General features: G+C 44.0%; 1 protein-coding gene across 1 annotated transcript in view; it reads right to left on the minus strand.

Moving 5' to 3' along the window:
• Window positions 1–4,046: 4,046 nt before the first annotated feature.
• The window catches only part of LOC139584367 (ankyrin repeat, SAM and basic leucine zipper domain-containing protein 1-like), a 39,788-nt gene continuing 26,567 nt past the window's right edge, over window positions 4,047–17,267 (minus strand). Inside the window, exons 6-14 of the mRNA XM_071416101.1 lie at window positions 14,491–14,602; window positions 13,932–14,066; window positions 12,284–12,408; window positions 11,563–11,635; window positions 10,489–10,545; window positions 10,147–10,259; window positions 6,790–6,895; window positions 6,412–6,525; window positions 4,047–4,458 (exon numbers count right to left, since the gene is read on the minus strand). Coding sequence (XP_071272202.1) covers window positions 4,306–4,458; window positions 6,412–6,525; window positions 6,790–6,895; window positions 10,147–10,259; window positions 10,489–10,545; window positions 11,563–11,635; window positions 12,284–12,408; window positions 13,932–14,066; window positions 14,491–14,602 — 988 coding nt within the window. The 3' untranslated portion in view covers window positions 4,047–4,305. The remainder of the gene's footprint in view (window positions 4,459–6,411; window positions 6,526–6,789; window positions 6,896–10,146; window positions 10,260–10,488; window positions 10,546–11,562; window positions 11,636–12,283; window positions 12,409–13,931; window positions 14,067–14,490; window positions 14,603–17,267) is intronic.

The following is a 17,267-nucleotide window of genomic DNA, read 5'->3' on the forward strand; positions in this document are numbered from 1 at the left end:
TGGATTAAATGTCTTAACTATTTAGTATATAAATTGTTAAATGTTCAATATCAAAATTATCCACAAGTTGTTTCAATATCTGTTTTATAATGCTTAAGACTATAAACTATTTGGAGACAAAATATTAACCATAGTAATCTTTCAATTAAGTGTATGAACTCAATATAAATCTGTTAGAAAATAAACATAATTGAAATGGAAAATCTCTCCTAAAATGTATCTTTAAGGAAAAAAAGAATTCTCCCAAAGACACAATATTTACTTTACATCTGAACATTTCAATATAGTATGCACCATTGACAGCATCCTGTCGGGCTGTATCACCGCCTGGTACGGCAACTGCACCTCCCGCAACCGCAGGGCTCTCCAGAGGGTGGTGCGGTCTGCTCAATGCATCACCGGGGGCACACTGCCTGCCCCAGGACACCTACAGCACCCTAAGTCACAGGAAGGCAAAAAGATCATCGAAGACATCAACTACCTGAGCCACGGCCTGTTCACCCTGCTATCATCCAGCAGGCGAGATCAGAACAGATACAGCAAAGCTGGGACTGGAAAAACAGCTTCTATCTAAAGGCCATTAGACTCTTAAATAGCCATCACTTGCCGACCTCCACCCAGTACCCTGCCCTGAACTTAGTCATGGTCACTAGCTGACTACCACCCGGTTACTCAAACCTGTACCTTAGAGGGTGCTACCCTATATACAGTGCATTCGTAAAGTATACAGACCTTTTCTACATTTTGTTACATTACAGCCTTATTTTATAAATGTTTTTTTATTTTTTAAATCCCCCTAATCAATTTACACACTATATCCCATAATGACAAAGCAAAAACAGGTTAATTTTTTCCCAAATGTATTAAAAATAAAAAACTGAAATATCATATTTACATAAGTATTTACTCAGTACATATTTACATAAGTATTTACTCAGTACTTTGTTGAAGCACCTTTGACAGCGATTACAGCCTTGAGTCTTCTTGGGTATGACGCTACAAGCTTGGCACACTTGTATTTGGGCAGTTTCTCCCATTCTTCTCTGCAGATCCTCTCAAGCTCTGACAGGTTGGATGGGGAGCGTCGCTGCACAGCTATTTTCAGGTCTCTCCAGAGATGTTAGATCGGGTTCAAGTCCGGGCTCTGGCTTGTCCCGAAGCCACTCCTGTGTTGTCTTGGCTGTGGGCTTAGGGTCATTGTCCTGTTGGAAGGTGAACCTTCGCCCCAGTCTGAGGTCCTGAGTGATCTGGAGCAGGTTTTCATCAAGGATCTCTCTGTACTTTGCGCTGTTCATCTTTCCCTTGATCCTGACTCATCTCCCAATCCCTGCCGCTGAAAAACATCCCCACATGATGCTGCCACCACCATGCTTCACCGTAAGGATGTTGCCAGGTTTCCTCCAGACGTGACGCTTGGCATTCATCAACCCAGAGAATCTTGTTTCTCATTGTCTGAGTCCTTTAGGTGCCTTTTGGCAAACTCCAAGTGGGCTGTCATGTTCCTTTTACTGAGGAGAGGCTTCCGACTGGTCACTCTACAATGAAGGCCTAATTTGTGGAGTACTGCAGAGATGGTCTTTGGAGAGTTCTCCAATCTCCACAGAGGAACTCTGGAGCTTTGTCAGAGTGACCATCAGGTCCTTCTCCCGATTGCTCAGTTTGGCCAGGTCTAGGAAGAGTCTTGGTGGTTCCAAAATTCTTCCATTTAAGAATGATGGAGGCCACTGTGTTCCTTGGAGACCTTCAATGCTGCAGACATTTTTTGGTACCCTTCCCCAGATCTGTGCCTCGACACAATCCTGTCTCGGAGCTCTACGGACATTTCCTTCGATCTCGTGGCTTGGTTTTTGCTCTGACATGCACTGTCAACTGTGGGACCTTATATAGACAGGTGTATAGATGTGTGCCTTTCCAAATCATGTCCAATCAATTGAATTCACCACAGGTGGACTCAAGAATGATCAATGGAAACAGGATGCACCTGAGCTCAATTTTGAGTCTCATAGAAAAGGGTCTGAATACATTTTCAAAAAATTCTAATAACCTTTTTTTGCTTTTTCATTATGGGGTATTATGTGTAGATTAATGAGGAAAATGTGTATTTAATCAATTTTAGAATAAGGCTGTAACATAACAAAATGTGAAAAAAGTCAAGGGGTCGGAATACTTTTCGAATGTACTGTATATAGACATGGAATCCCTGGTCACTTTAATGTTTACATACTGTTATATTCATTTCATATTTATATACTGTATTCTAGTCAATGCCATCCTATTAAACTATCCTATGTACTCTACAGATATACTAAATACTCTATCCACACACTGTGCATAATGTCTATACATCCCATTCCATCCATCTACTTAAAATATAAACGCAACATGCAACAATTTCAATTTTACTGTTACAGTACATGAGGAAATCAGTCAATTTAAATAAATTCATTAGACCCTAAAATGCAATTGTGTTCGTTGTACGTAGCTTATGCCTGCCCATACCATAATTCCACCTCCACCATGAGGCACTCGTTCACAACGTTGACATCAGCAAACCACTCGCCCACACAACGCCATACATGTGGTCTGCGGTTGTGAGGCCGGTTGGCCGTACTGCCAAATTCTCTAAAACCACGTTGGAGGCGGCTTATGGTAGAGAAATGAACATTAAATTATCTGGCAACAGTTCTGGGGGACATTCCTACAGTCAGCATGCCAATTGCACACTCCCTCAAAACTTGAGACATCTGTGGCATTGCAAATTTTAGAGCTGCCTTTTATTGTCCTCAGCACAAGGTGCACCTGTCTAATGATCATGCTGTTTAATATGCCACACTTGTCAGGTGGACAGATTCTTGGCAAAGGAGAAATGCTCACTAACAGGGATGTAAGCTTAGAGAGAAATAAGCTTTCAGTGCGTCTGGAAAATTTCTGGGATCTTTTATTTCAGCTCATGAAACATGCAACCAACACTTTACATTTGCGTTTATATTTTTGTTCAGTGTACATACACACAGTACCAGTTAAAAGTTTGGGCACACCTACTCATTCAAGGGTTTTTCTTTATTTTGACTTTATTTTGACTATCATTGTAGAATTATAGTTAAGACAAAATATATTTTATGTTTTAGATTCTTCAAAGTATCCACCCTTTGCCTTGACAGCTTTGCTGGCATTCTCTCAACCAGCTTCATAAGGTAGTCCCCTGGAACGCATTTCAATTAACAGGTGTGCCTTGTTAAAAAGTACATTTGTGGAATTTCTTTCCTTCTTAATGCGTTTGAGCCAATCAGTGACCATGAAGGCCTGATTCACACAGTCTCTGAACAGTTGATGTTGAGATGTCTGTTACTTGAACTGAAGCATTTATTTGGGCTGCAATTTCTGAGGCCGGGAACTCCAATGAACTTGTCCTCTGCAGCAGAGGTAACTCTGGGTCTTCCTTTCCTGTGGAGGTCCTCATGAAAGACAGTTCCCTCATAGCGCTTGATGGTTTTTGCGACTGCACTTGAAAAAACTTTCAAAGTTCTTGAAATTTTCCGGATTTACTGAACTTCATGTCTTAAAAGTAACGATGGACTGTCGTTTCTCTTTGCTTATTTGAGCCGATTGACACTTTTTTTCTTATTACATGATTCCATAGGTGTTATTTCATGTCTTCACTTTTCTCTACCATGTAGAAAATTGTAAAAATAAAGAAAAACCCTTGAATGAGTAGGTGTGTCCAAACTTGACGGGTACTGTACATACCCTGGACATTGCTCGACCTAATATTTATATATTTCTTAATTACATTCTTTAACTTTTATATTTATGTGTATTGCTAGATATTACTTCACTGTTGGAACTAGGAATGCAAGTATTTCACTACACCTGCAATAACATTGATAAATGTGTATGCGAGCAAAAAAAATTGATTAGATTTTTAGTAGCCTAAATAGTTTTAGTCATATAGTCAACTACATAAAGTATTGAATATTGAATAATATGTAGGGGATGGATTTCCCTAGTGTCCTAACTTGTGCAGCAACTTAATGCAAAAAAAATGCTGGATAAAGAAATAGTTTTTATTTTACAAAAGCCCACAAAATTGCTTAAAACAATTAAGAACTCAATAAAAAACAAGAAAAGTAAAACAAATATAAAGGAACCTCAATCAAAAACTAAACTTTTTTGCATTTGAGTTATTCTCATTCGGCATAATTACTCAAACAGAAATATAAATTAAGACAATTAAGCTAATTGATTGATAACCTATGACAATTTATCCAAAGTAAGAGTAAATTGGATAATAAAGGAGCTGTCAGTCTAAAGGTAAACCTTGACACTCTTTGCTCTGGACAGGGCAAACAGCAGGCCTGCTCCAAGCATGCTCAGTGCAAGCCTCTTCAGGACCCGTCTCCTCCAGTCACCGTGGGAACCAGGTCGAGGAAGTGGGCAGAAATCTCCTGCTGGGTCCATCTTAGGAAGAGGAGCAGCAGAACGTCACAAGGTAAGAGGTGAGAAAGAGCACGAAGGACACACAAACTAGAGATGTGCACACACCATGGACATGTCCAAATACCCATACTAGTGTAAAAAAAGAAAGTGTTATAGTATGTGACATTTTGAAAATAGTACTCCCAAGTTAATCTGATTATCATGGGGGGGAGTTTCGGTCTTCAACAAGGTCCGCACTGAATTTTATTATATTTCCTTGCCCTCAAAATAAAGTTTTTTTCTCTCCTTTTTTTTATGCTCCCTGACTGTCTAGCTTTCATTTCAGTGATTATCAGTGAGCTGGACAGTCCAGAAACTGTATGAATGTAAGTCTATTATCGTTACTACACTGTTTCCATTTGGTTTTAGTCATATTGAGTTTGTTTCCCCCCCTCGGATTGGACACCGTCGGATTGTATATTTGACACCCTGCCCTACAAGAACCTTCCGTCTCGACACTAGATGGTAGCCATGAGCAGTGTTTTGTCATGTGACAACTCTTCACACACTGTTGTGTCCTATCAATCATTTATTAGGAATAAAATGAAACCGATCTGGGTGAGGTGATCTGCTTAAGTATGCAAATTAGAGTTTGAATAAGAGAACCACTTGCACAGTATACCACCTGCTGCACCTGACAGGTAGATATGGCACAGATCTACCATTCTACACAGTAATGTCCAACCCAAGGAACAATTCATGGTCCCCCCCCCCCAAACTTTCTGGCCGGGCAGATAGATTGTGTGTGTGTGTGCGCACCTGCGCTCTGTGTAGGGGGATGGGTGTCAAGACGAGCCCCCACAGATAAGATAAACGGGTGCAAGGGCCTTCCCCCCTGGGCCCTGAGCCAATGGCCTCTGTTGGTTGTCGGATTCCTGTCTGACACCGACAGCGTCCGGGGCTACCCCCCCCCCCCCCCGTCTCCACTCTGACAGGACACTGTCACACTGTCTCTGAGTTATAGGCTGTGAGGACTTGCCCTGTCAGAATCTTACACACAGCACACACACACAGTGTGTAAACGCTGGATGAGCAATGGTGAGGATGAGAAGGGGAGTTGACCCAAGTTTGCAGGAAGATTGGACCAGACCTGGGAAGAGATGGTTAGGGCAGTGAAAGGGTGTGGAGGACCAGACCTGGGAAGAGATGGTTATAGCAGTGAAAGGGTGTGGATGACCAGAAAAAGAGAGATGGTTAAGGCAGTGAAAGGGTGTGGAGGACCAGACAAAGAGAGATGGTTAGGGCAGTGAAAGGGTGTGGAGGACCAGACAAAGAGAGATGGTTAGGGCAGTGAAAGGGTGTGGAGGACCAGACCTGGGAAGAGATGGTTATAGCAGTGAAAGGGTGTGGATGACCAGAAAAAGAGAGATGGTTAAGGCAGTGAAAGGGTGTGGAGGACCAGACAAAGAGAGATGGTTAGGGCAGTGAAAGGGTGTGGAGGACCAGACAAAGAGAGATGGTTATAGCAGTGAAAGGGTGTGGAGGACCAGACAAAGAGAGATGGTTAGGGCAGTGAAAGGGTGTGGAGGACCAGACAAAGCGAGATGGTTAGGGCAGTGAAAGGGTGTGGAGGACCAGACAAAGAGAGATGGTTAGGGCAGTGAAAGGGTGTGGAGGACCAGACCTGGGAAGAGATGGTTATAGCAGTGAAAGGGTGTGGAGGACCAGACCTGGGAAGAGATGGTTATAGCAGTGAAAGGGTGTGGAGGACCAGACAAAGAGAGATGGTTAGGGCAGTGAAAGGGTGTGGAGGACCAGACCTGGGAAGAGATGGTTATAGCAGTGAAAGGGTGTGGAGGACCAGACGAAGGAAACGGACTGTTCTTCAATTTGTTCTCTGAGTGGCCCACTGAGGGGAGCAGAAACATAGTGGCGGGGGCTCTTGGGTGACAGTGACACGCACACAGCAGTCAGAGAAAAAGGTGTGAGATATACCTTGTGCAGCAGGTTCTTGAGGCAGGCGACCTCTTTCTGCAGGTCTCCAGTCTGGGCCACCAGCTCATTACAGATGGCCTGGGCCTCGTTCTTAGGGTCCAGGGACAACACCAGCTGAGGACAGAGAGAGTAAGTTAAGGGAGCTAGAAACAGGTTCGCTCTAGAAAAATCCATCAGTACTATAGTGTCTGAAAACGCACTCACTTAATCTAACCACAAACAGGACCAGACGCACCCTCCTTTCAGGGCTGAAAGGGAATTTGCTTTAGTAGGTTATACAACCATACTGTCTGCTTTCAGTCAGACAACAGCATTGATGGATCAGTTTTCTAGAGCATTTAGATTATCAGAGAGGGACAGGGAATGACACACACACACCTCAGAGGCTCGGCGGGGGAAGCGGCTGATGACATCCTGTACTGTCTCTGTCAAGTAGCAGCACTGCTGCCTCAGACTGATCAGGAAGTTATACAGCTCCTCACTTCTATAAGGACACACATACACCATTAGACAACTTTTCACAGTGCTTCCCACTATCAGTGTTGATGATAGGGATGGGCATTTTAAATTATACAATTTTTCAAATGTTTTAATTTGATTTTTTCTTTATTTAACTAGGCAAGTCAGTTAAGAACAAATTCTTATTTTCACTGACGGCCTAGGAACAGTGGGTTAACTGCCTTGTTCAGGGGCAGAGTGACAGATTTTAACCTTGTCAGCTCGGGGATTCGATCTTGTAACCTTCCGGTTACTAGTCCAACGCTCTAACCACTAGGCTACCTGCGGCCCCAATAATTACATTTTTCGGCTATCTGGATAGTCAACTCTTGACCAATTACAATGCTGAAATGTACATGGCAGAGGTCAACAGCGGACAGGGTGCTTTTCTTCAGTAAGTTGTCAGCAACAGCGAAGGAAAAGTCCGATTTTGGCAATGATAGAACTGATTCTGTTACAAATAGCTTTTCTGGTGAGTGTTTTGCATTGATACATTTCAGGTATTGTGGAAACTCCATTTGCGGAGTGCCTTTAATTGCTATTTGAAGAGGGGGAAACAGCATACCGATGCCAGGGCAGCCTGGAGGGCAGTAACTCAATGCACCGTTAGAAAAACTACATTGAAAAGATTTTTGTTTTACTAAATTAAGGATTTCAAATGTCATGGTATATCCTTATAGGTAGAAATGTCACAAGGATAATTTATTTTAGACAGCCTTTTCATTGTTAAAATAGGCCAAACATCCGGATATTCGATTAACCGTGACCATGCCTAGTTGATAAGTCTCTTTCTACCTCAACCCAAGTGTGTTTATGTGTGACTGTCAGTGTGAGTGGGTGAGCAGCACAACCCGTGTCAGTCCACATTCCTGCCCATCTCAAGTATACCCCCTATATGTCTCACCTAGACCAGGAGGGAGGGAGAGACAGAGGTCACCTACAACAGACAGACATCTCCCCCTCTCCTCTGCTCCTCTCTATCCTGTACTATCAGTCTTGGGTGTGCTAGATAAACTAACAGAGCTGTAGTCCCAGGTCCCGAGCCTCTAGAAGGAGATAGTAACTCCAGTCTGACTGACACTGTTTACACGCCCGCTGACAGAGTGTGAGCATCACAAAACGGCTGCTACACATGCAGGGAAATGTACCATTAGGATAAAACAACCCATCAACACACACAGGGCAGCGGAACAATCGCAGCAACAAAACACATTTAAAGATCGGGCCGCGATGAATACGATGTACAAATCATTTGGATGTAAAACGTTTTTTTATCTAGTTTTGAGTTATGAGAGGAAATCCTGGCCATTGGCCACACACAGTCTTATGTCTGTTCATTTGTCTGTTGTGTAGAGGTCAGTTGATTTAACTGTGTCTGCCCAGTCGCCAGTATGTCCGTGTCAGTTGTCCCCCGGTGTGAAGATCCCCCCTGTCCACCCATCTGTCTGTCAGTCCATTAGTCATGTACTACAGGTGAAAATCCATCTAACATCCCAGGCCATCTAACATCCCAGGCCAACTAGAACATGGCCGTCTAACATCCCAGGCCATCTAACATCCCAGGCCAACTAGAACATGGACATCTAACATCCCAGGCCAACTAACATCCCAGGCCAACTAGAACATGGACATCTAACATCCCAGGCCAACTAGAACATGGCCATCTAACATCCCAGGTCAACTAGAACATGGCCATCTAACATCCCAGGCCAACTAGAACATGGCCATCTAACATCCCAGGCCATCTAACATCCCAGGCCAACTAGAACATGACCATCTAACATCCCAGGCCAACTAGAACATGGCCGTCTAACATCCCAGGCCAACTAGAACATGGACATCTAACATCCCAGGCCAACTAGAACATGGACATCTAACATCCCAGGCCAACTAGAACATGACCATCTAACATCCCGGGCCAACTAGAACATGACCATCTAACATCCCAGGCCAACTAGAACATGGCCATCTAACATCCCGGGCCAACTAGAACATGGACATCTAACATCCCAGGCCAACTAGAACATGGACATCTAACATCCCAGGCCAACTAGAACATGACCATCTAACATCCCGGGCCAACTAGAACATGACCATCTAACATCCCAGGCCAACTAGAACATGACCATCTAACATCCCAGGCCAACTAGAACATGACCATCTAACATCCCAGGCCAACTAGAACATGACCATCTAACATCCCAGGCCAACTAGAACATGGCCATCTAACATCCCAGGCCAACTAGAACATGGCCATCTAACATCCCAGGCCAACTAGAACATGACCATCTAACATCCCAGGCCAACTAGAACATGGCCATCTAACATCCCAGGCCAACTAGAACATGACCATCTAACATCCCAGGCCAACTAGAACATGGCCGTCTAACATCCCAGGCCAACTAGAACATGGACATCTAACATCCCAGGCCAACTAGAACATGACCATCTAACATCCCAGGCCAACTAGAACATGACCATCTAACATCCCAGGCCAACTAGAACATGGCCATCTAACATCCCAGGCCAACTAGAACATGGCCATCTAACATCCCGGGCCAACTAGAACATGACCATCTAACATCCCAGGCCAACTAGAACATGGACATCTAACATCCCAGGCCAACTAGAACATGGCCATCTAACATCCCGGGCCAACTAGAACATGGCCATCTAACATCCCAGGCCAACTAGAACATGGCCACTAGGTCCTGGGATGAGCATAAAGCATAAGGGATGTGGTAATCTAGTGCTTTAATGTTTACAGTGTGGCCATCATCAGAGGATTTACTCCTGGGGGATTTAAAGGCTCAGTAAAAGTACCCCTGTACCCCTGGCCCTGACACTACAGTACCGCTTGGCCTGAGAGCTATCCTATCATCAGTCACAGAGAGAAGGGGGGGGGTGAAAGAGGGGATTTCATTCCATCTCCTCTCACCTTACAAATCATTACGGCCCCATTTCATAAACCATTAGGACTCTGCTCTCAGAAGCTCGGAGAGAATATAGGAGGTGAGGCTGTGGGAGAATACAGGGGGATGGATGCTTTAGGTCAGTCTGACGAATGACTTCCAGTGATGTGCTGGAGGATGGACTGTGTACAGTATGTAATGTAAGTCTGTAGGTGTTTGTGTTGCATATATAATGTGTGAAGAAAATATGTTATTGTGCTTGACAATTTGACCTGGAAGGAATTGCTCAAAATAATATTTATTTTTCATTGTACTTTAATGTTACCCGCTGTCTATGTTCTCCAGCTGGTCGACAGTGTCCAGGTCGACCCGGTCTAGATGCATCTCCTTCACTGCACTCAGAACTTTCTGCTGGTCCTCTGGGTCGGAGATACCAATCTGGGGGAGAACGCAACATTAATAACTGGGCAACATACTGGTAACTCAGGTTGCAAAATTCCCAAAACGTTCCCAAAGTTCCCAGGTTTTTCAGAAATCCTGGTAGGAGCTTTCCTAGTTGGAGGATTCCCGCCATGCTAATTCTCTACTGATTCCAGGAACCATATAGATTTCTGAAAAACCTGGAAACCTGCTGCAAGACAGACTGACATAAAGAGGTCTTTCATACCTTCTCCAGGTCATCCTTCTCCATGGTTACCAGGTAGCTCCAAGTGATGTCATTTTCCTGCGGAGAGAAGAAAAACTACTTTAACGATCTGACAACTTGCAAACCAGCCCACACCCTGAACAGATATTGTACAATAATTTACAATCTGCATTTGTGTAGCTACCGGTAAGTGTTTTTTTTATTTTTATACCGGTAACAGATTACAGTATGTGTTTGTGTTGTGTAGCTACTTGTTACCGGTATGTCTTTTCGATCTAATGATGAAAATATCAATCCACCCCTGCCGCTTCATACACTACACTATAGTTTTGACCCAATCACTCCAGAGTCAGACCCACAGTCTTTACACCTGCCTGCTCAACATCAATAAGCCAGCAGTAGGGTTGGACAGGTATTTGATAATACCATATGCTGGGATATGGCATGAGGGAGGTATGAACATCTGAAAACTGTCCAACCACAGTGAGGATGAGGTACAGTACTCAAATAATGTCAGAGGTACTCCTGTGTGTGTTTAAGCAGTACACTACTTACTAGCATTATGTCAGAGAGGTACTCCTGTGTGTGTTTAAGCAGTACACTACTTACTAGCATTATGTCAGAGAGGTACTCCTGTGTGTGTTTAAGCAGTACACTACTTACTAGCATTATGTCAGAGAGGTACTCCAGTGTGTGTTTAAGCAGTACACTACTTACTAGCATTATGTCAGAGAGGTACTCCTGTGTGTGTTTAAGTAGTACACTACTTACTAGCATTATGTCAGAGAGGTACTCCAGTGTGTGTTTAAGCAGTACACTACTTACTAGCATTATGTCAGAGAGGTACTCCAGTGTGTGTTTAAGCAGTACACTACTTACTAGCATTATGTCAGAGAGGTACTCCAGTGTGTGTTTAAGCAGTACACTACTTACTAGCATTATGTCAGAGAGGTACTCCTGTGTGTGTTTAAGCAGTACACTACTTACTAGCATTATGTCAGAGAGGTACTCCTGTGTGTGTTTAAGCAGTACACTACTTACTAGCATTATGTCAGAGAGGTACTCCTGTGTGTGTTTAAGCAGTACACTACTTACTAGCATTATGTCAGAGAGGTACTCCAGGTTGAGTCCGTGCAGAAGCAGCTCGATGTCACACAGTTTGGCCAGACTAGGAGAGGTTCAAGGTTGTTATTTTGAAAGTGAATGGGCGCGTTTGAGACTGACTACATTGCAGTCCAACTGTGCAGAATCACTGATCAACAAATCAACCTTTAAAATCAGTCAGTTTGCTTATGCTCTGAATAACTTCCCCGGTTAAATAAAAGCAATAAATAAATAGCTAAATAGATTTAAGAGCGTACTACATCAACCCCACGTAGCCATGTCGGCCGCCTAAAATATTTCAGAACAGATAAACATTGACAGATTAAACAATCCAAATTAAAATATAGAATCCTCAACAGTCAAACACATAAGACTAAATATGTTAAAGCATTATGGTGCAGATTTAGCAGCTAGTCCCTAGATGTTTGTTTACGTCTAAAAACCGGTCTCATGGCATGGGACAGTTAACTCTACGTCCACTAGAGGGCCCCAAATATCAATCACGGCTGCTGGCCTCCACTTACTGATCTGTGGCCTTTTCTCAATTCATCTTACCTCGATTCCTCGCATCCTCTGTCGTCACCTCCTAAAAACGAACTGTAAAAGAACTCCTGAGGGGAGGGACCTTTTACCTCCTCCATTATGGTTGAGAAGAGGATATAGGATGTAAGGAATAGCAGTAAGACGAATTGAGATTTAGCCATGGTCTCACCTCTCCTTGGAGTCAGCAGATAGATCGTGGTCCCTCTTGAAGAACTTGAAGAGGGTCTCCTCCTTCGAGGAGGTTACCTGCCCGTTGGTGAGGGCATTGCCTGGGGACGCCAGGATCCTGGCAATCTGCGAGGGAAGAAGACCAGATATACAAAACTCTTTCCATGGCAGACTGACCAGGGGAATCCAGGTGAAAGCTATGATCCCTTATTGATGTCACTTGTTAAATCCACTTCCGCCTGTGTAGATGAAGGGGAGGAGAGATTAAAGAAGGATTATTAAGCCTTGAGACATCGAGTATTGTGTATGTGTGCCATTTAGAGTGTGAATGGGAAAGAAAATATTGAAGTGCTTTTGAACGGGGTATGGTAGTAGGTGCCAGGTACACCGGTTTGAGTGTCAAGAACTGCAGTGCTGCTGGGTTTTTCACACTCAACAGTTTCCTGTGTGCATCAAGAATGGTCAGCCACCCAAAGGACATCCAGACAACTTCACACAACTGTGGGAAGCATTGGCGTCATCATGGACCAGCATCCCTGTGGAACGCTTTAGACACCTTGTAGAGTCCAAGCCCCGACGAATTGAGGCTATTCTGAGGGCAAAAGGGGGTGCAATTCAATATTAGGAAGGTGTTCCTAATGTTTTGTACACACCGTGTATTTATAAAATGTTTGCAAGAGAAGGGGAAGATGGAGCTAGTCTCGCGCCTCAAGACTACCATTTCATAGTGTGGTAAATTTGTGGCTGTGGTTAGTGTTTGGTTTTACTGTACCTGTGGTTGTTTAAACACCAGATTTAGGTGCCAGAGTTATGTACTTGGCTAACTGTGTGGGAAACAAAGTTGTGACTGTGGGGTTCTACATGTGGTCAATTGAACACCGTGGCTATGCCAGAAGCATTCTGAAGCATATATACTGAACTAAAATATAGACGCAACATGTTGGCCCCATGTTTCATGAGCTGAAATAAGAGATCCCAGAAATGTTCCATACGCACAAAAAGCTTATTTCTCTCAAATTTTGTGCACACATTTGTTTACATCCCTGTTAGTGAGTATTTCTCCTTTGCCAAGATAATCCATCCACCTGACAGGTGTGGCATATTAAACAGCATGATCATTACACAGGTGCACCTTGTGCTGGGGACACTAAAATGTGTAGTTTTGTCACACAATGGCACAGATGTCTCAAGTTTTGAGGGAGAATGCAGTTGGCAAGCTGACTGCAGGAATATCGACCAGAACTGTTGCCAGAGAATTGAATGTTCATTTGGCAGTACGTCCAACCGGCCTCACAACCGCAGACCACGTGTAACCATGCCGGCCCAGGACCTCCACATTCAGCTTCTTTACCTGCGAGATCGTCTGAGACCAGCCATACGGACAGCTAATCAAACTGAGGAGTATTTCTGTCTGTAATAAAGATTTTTGTGGGGGATTGTTTGGCTCCCAGGTGGGTGGGCCTATGCCCTCCCAGGCCCATCCATGGCTGCGCCCCTGCCCAGTCATGTGAAATCCATAGATTAGGGCATAATGAATTTATTTCAATTGACTTATTTCCTTATATGAACTGTAACTGAGTAAAATCGTTAAAATTGTTGAATTTATATTTTTGTTCAGTATAAATAATATAATTACTGGTTGTGTTTACCTGTGGTCGTTTGAAGACCTTGGCCAAGTCGGCAGCACTCTTCTCTGATTTGGTCTTAAGGGTCTTGTCTGCCCCCAGCTGTAGCAGCTTGAGGACGGCCTCTTCTCTTCCGTACTGCACCGCCACACTCAGGGCCTGGGGTCAAAGGTCACATCAGGTCATCACCTACCATCAATGTCTAGCAGCATCCTAATTACTATTAATAACCACAGTGTCACCAATCATTTATATCAATCACAGTTAGAATCAATCAAAAGAATGTAAAAGCATTTGATTGTTGTAAGCATGGGCTGGAGGGAGTTTCCAACATATTTCCTAAACCAGTCATTTTCTTTCAAATAACATGTTATTGGTCACGTACACATATTTAGCAGATGTTATTGCGGGTGTAGCGAAATGCTTGTAAATGCTTTCCAACTATGTCCCAAGGAAAGTGAACAAGTCCACACTTTTGGAGAAAGGAGAGATTATTGGGACGCAGGGAAGGCTGATGTATAAAAGAAAAAACGAAAATGTCCACTTATGTGAGACAGGCATTACACCAGGTAGGCATTCTTACCGTGTACCCATTTTCATCCTGGGAGTTGACCTCTGCCCCGTGAGACAACAGCAGGTTGATTACCTGACTGTAGCCGTCCCGGGACGCCAGCATCAGGGATGTCATACGAGACCTGGGAATTAGACTAGAATGAATAGGGTATCCAACCCATCTACCTAGAATGGGTGAAAATGCACTTCGGTAACGAAATTTCACTGCCTTCAGAAAGTATTCACACTCTGACTTCATTTGTTTATGTAGGTAAAGTGACTATGCATAGAAAACAAACAGCGAGTAGCAGCAGTGTAAAAACAAGTGGGGGGGGGGGGGGGGGGTCAATGTAAATAGTAATTAATTGTTCAGCAGTTTTATGGCTTGGGCATAGAAGCTGTTAAGGAGCCTTTTGGTCCTAGGACTTGGCACTCCGGTACCGCTTGCCGTGCGGTAGCAGAGAGAACAGTCTGTGAGACTTGGGTGACTGGAGCTTTTGACAATTTTTTGGGCTTTCCTCTGACACTGCCTAGTATATAGGTCCTGGATGGCCCCAGTGATGTACTGGGCCGTACGCACTACCCTCTGTAGCGCCTTATGGTCAAATGACGAGCATTGCCATACCAGGCGGTGATGCAACCGGTCCGGATGCTCTCAACGGTTCAGTTGTAGAACTTTTTCAGGATCTGGAGACCCATGCCAAATATTTTCAGTCTCCCGTGGGGGAAAAGGTGTTGTCGTGCCCTCTTCACGACTGTCTTGGTGTGTTTGGACCATGATAGTTTGTTGGTGATGTGGACACCAAGGAACTTGAAACTCTCGACCCGCTCCACTACAGCCTTGTCGATGGTAATGGAGGCCTGTTTGGCCCGCCTTTCCCTGTAGTCCACGATTGGCTCCTTTTCTTGCTCACAGTCTTGTGGGTGAACAGGGAGTACAGGAGGGGACTAAACACGCACCCCTGTGGGACCCCAGTGTTGAGGATCAGCGTGGCAGACGTGTTGTTGCCTACACTTACTACCTGGGGGCGGCCTGTCAGGAAGTCCAGGATCCAGTGACAGAGGGAGGTGTTGTCCCAGGGTCTTTAGCTTAGTGATGAGCTTTGTGGGCAATATGGTGTTGAACACTGAGCTGTAGTCAATGAACAGCATTCTCACATAGGTGTTCCTTTTGTCCAGGTGGGAAAGGGCATTAAGATTGCATCATATGTGGATCTGTTGGGGCGGTACGCGAATTGGAGTGGGTCTAGAGTATCCAGGATGATGCTGTTGATGTGAGCCATGATCTGCCTTTCAAAGCACTTCATGGCTACTGACATGAGTGCTACGGGGCAGTAATCATTTAGGCAGGTTACCTTCGCGTCCTTGGGCATAAGGACTATGGTGGTCTGCTTGAAACATGTAGGTATTACAGACTCGGTCAGGGAGAGGTTGAAAATGTCAGCAAAGACACTTGCCAGTTGGTCCACGCATGTACACGTCCTGGCAATCAGTCTGGCCTCGCAGCTTTGTGAATGTTGACTTGTTTGAAGGTTTTGCTCACATCGGCTACCGAGAGCATTATCACACAGTCGTCCAGAATAGCTGGTGCTCTCATGCATGTTTCAGTGTTGCTTGTCTCGAAGCGAGCATAAAACGAATTTAGCTCATCTGGTAGGCTCGCGTCACTGGGCAGCTCGCGGCTGGTTTTCCCTTTGTAGTCCGTAGTTTTCAAGCCCTGCCACATCCGACGAGCGTCTAAATCCTACTACACCGGCTCTATCTTAATCCTATATTTTCCTGTTTGATGGTTCGTCTGAGGGCATAATGGACTTATTATAAGCATCCGGATTAGTGTCCCGCTCCTTAAAGAGCTTTATATACTGGCGCCCTTCCTAACTCAGTTGCCGGAGAGGAAGCAAACCACTCAAGGATTTCACCATGAGGCAAATGGTCACTTTAAAACAGTTACAGATTTTAATGGCTGTGATAGGAGACAACTGAGGATGAATCAACATTGTAGTTACTCCACTTAATTGACTGAGTGAATAAAAATATTCCAAAACATGCAACAAGGCACTACATACTGCCCCAAAAATTGCAACGCTATTAACTTTTGTTCTGAATATAAAGTGTTATGTTTGGGGCTATTCCAATACACTCCCGAATACCACTCTCCATATTTTCAAGAATAGTGGTGGCTGCATCATGTTATGGGTATGCTTGTAGTCGTTAAGGACTAGGGAGTTTTTCAGGATTTTTTTTGTTTACAGAATAGAGCTAAGCACAGGCAAACCTAGTTTAGTCTGCTTTCCAATAGATACTGGGAGATGAAATCACCTTTCTGCAGGCCAATAACCTAAAACAAGGCCACATCTACACTGGAGTTGTTTACCAAGAAGACAGTGAATGTTCTTGAGGGGCTGAGTTACAGTTTTTACTTAAATCTACTTGCAAATCTATGGCAAGACCTGAAAATGGTTGTCTGACAGAGCTTGAAGATTTTTTTAAATAATAAATGTGCAAATGTTACACAACCCAGGTGTGGAAAGATCTTAGAGACTATGCCAAAGGTGTCTACTTCTACAAAGTTCAGTATACACTGAACAAAAATATAAAAGCGCAACAATTTCTAAGATTTAACTAACTTACAATTCATATAAGGAAATCAGTCAATTGAAATAAAACTGTTTCTGACAGTCTGTGCAGAAATTCTTCGGTTGTGCAAACCTACATTTTCATCAGATGTAAGGGTGGCTAGTCTCCGACAATCCCGCAGCTGAAGAAGCCGTATGTGGTGGTCCTGGGCTGGCGTGGTTACACGTGGTC

This window comes from Salvelinus alpinus, chromosome 9, assembly GCF_045679555.1.
Source record: "Salvelinus alpinus chromosome 9, SLU_Salpinus.1, whole genome shotgun sequence".
Classification (NCBI taxonomy): domain Eukaryota; kingdom Metazoa; phylum Chordata; class Actinopteri; order Salmoniformes; family Salmonidae; genus Salvelinus; species Salvelinus alpinus.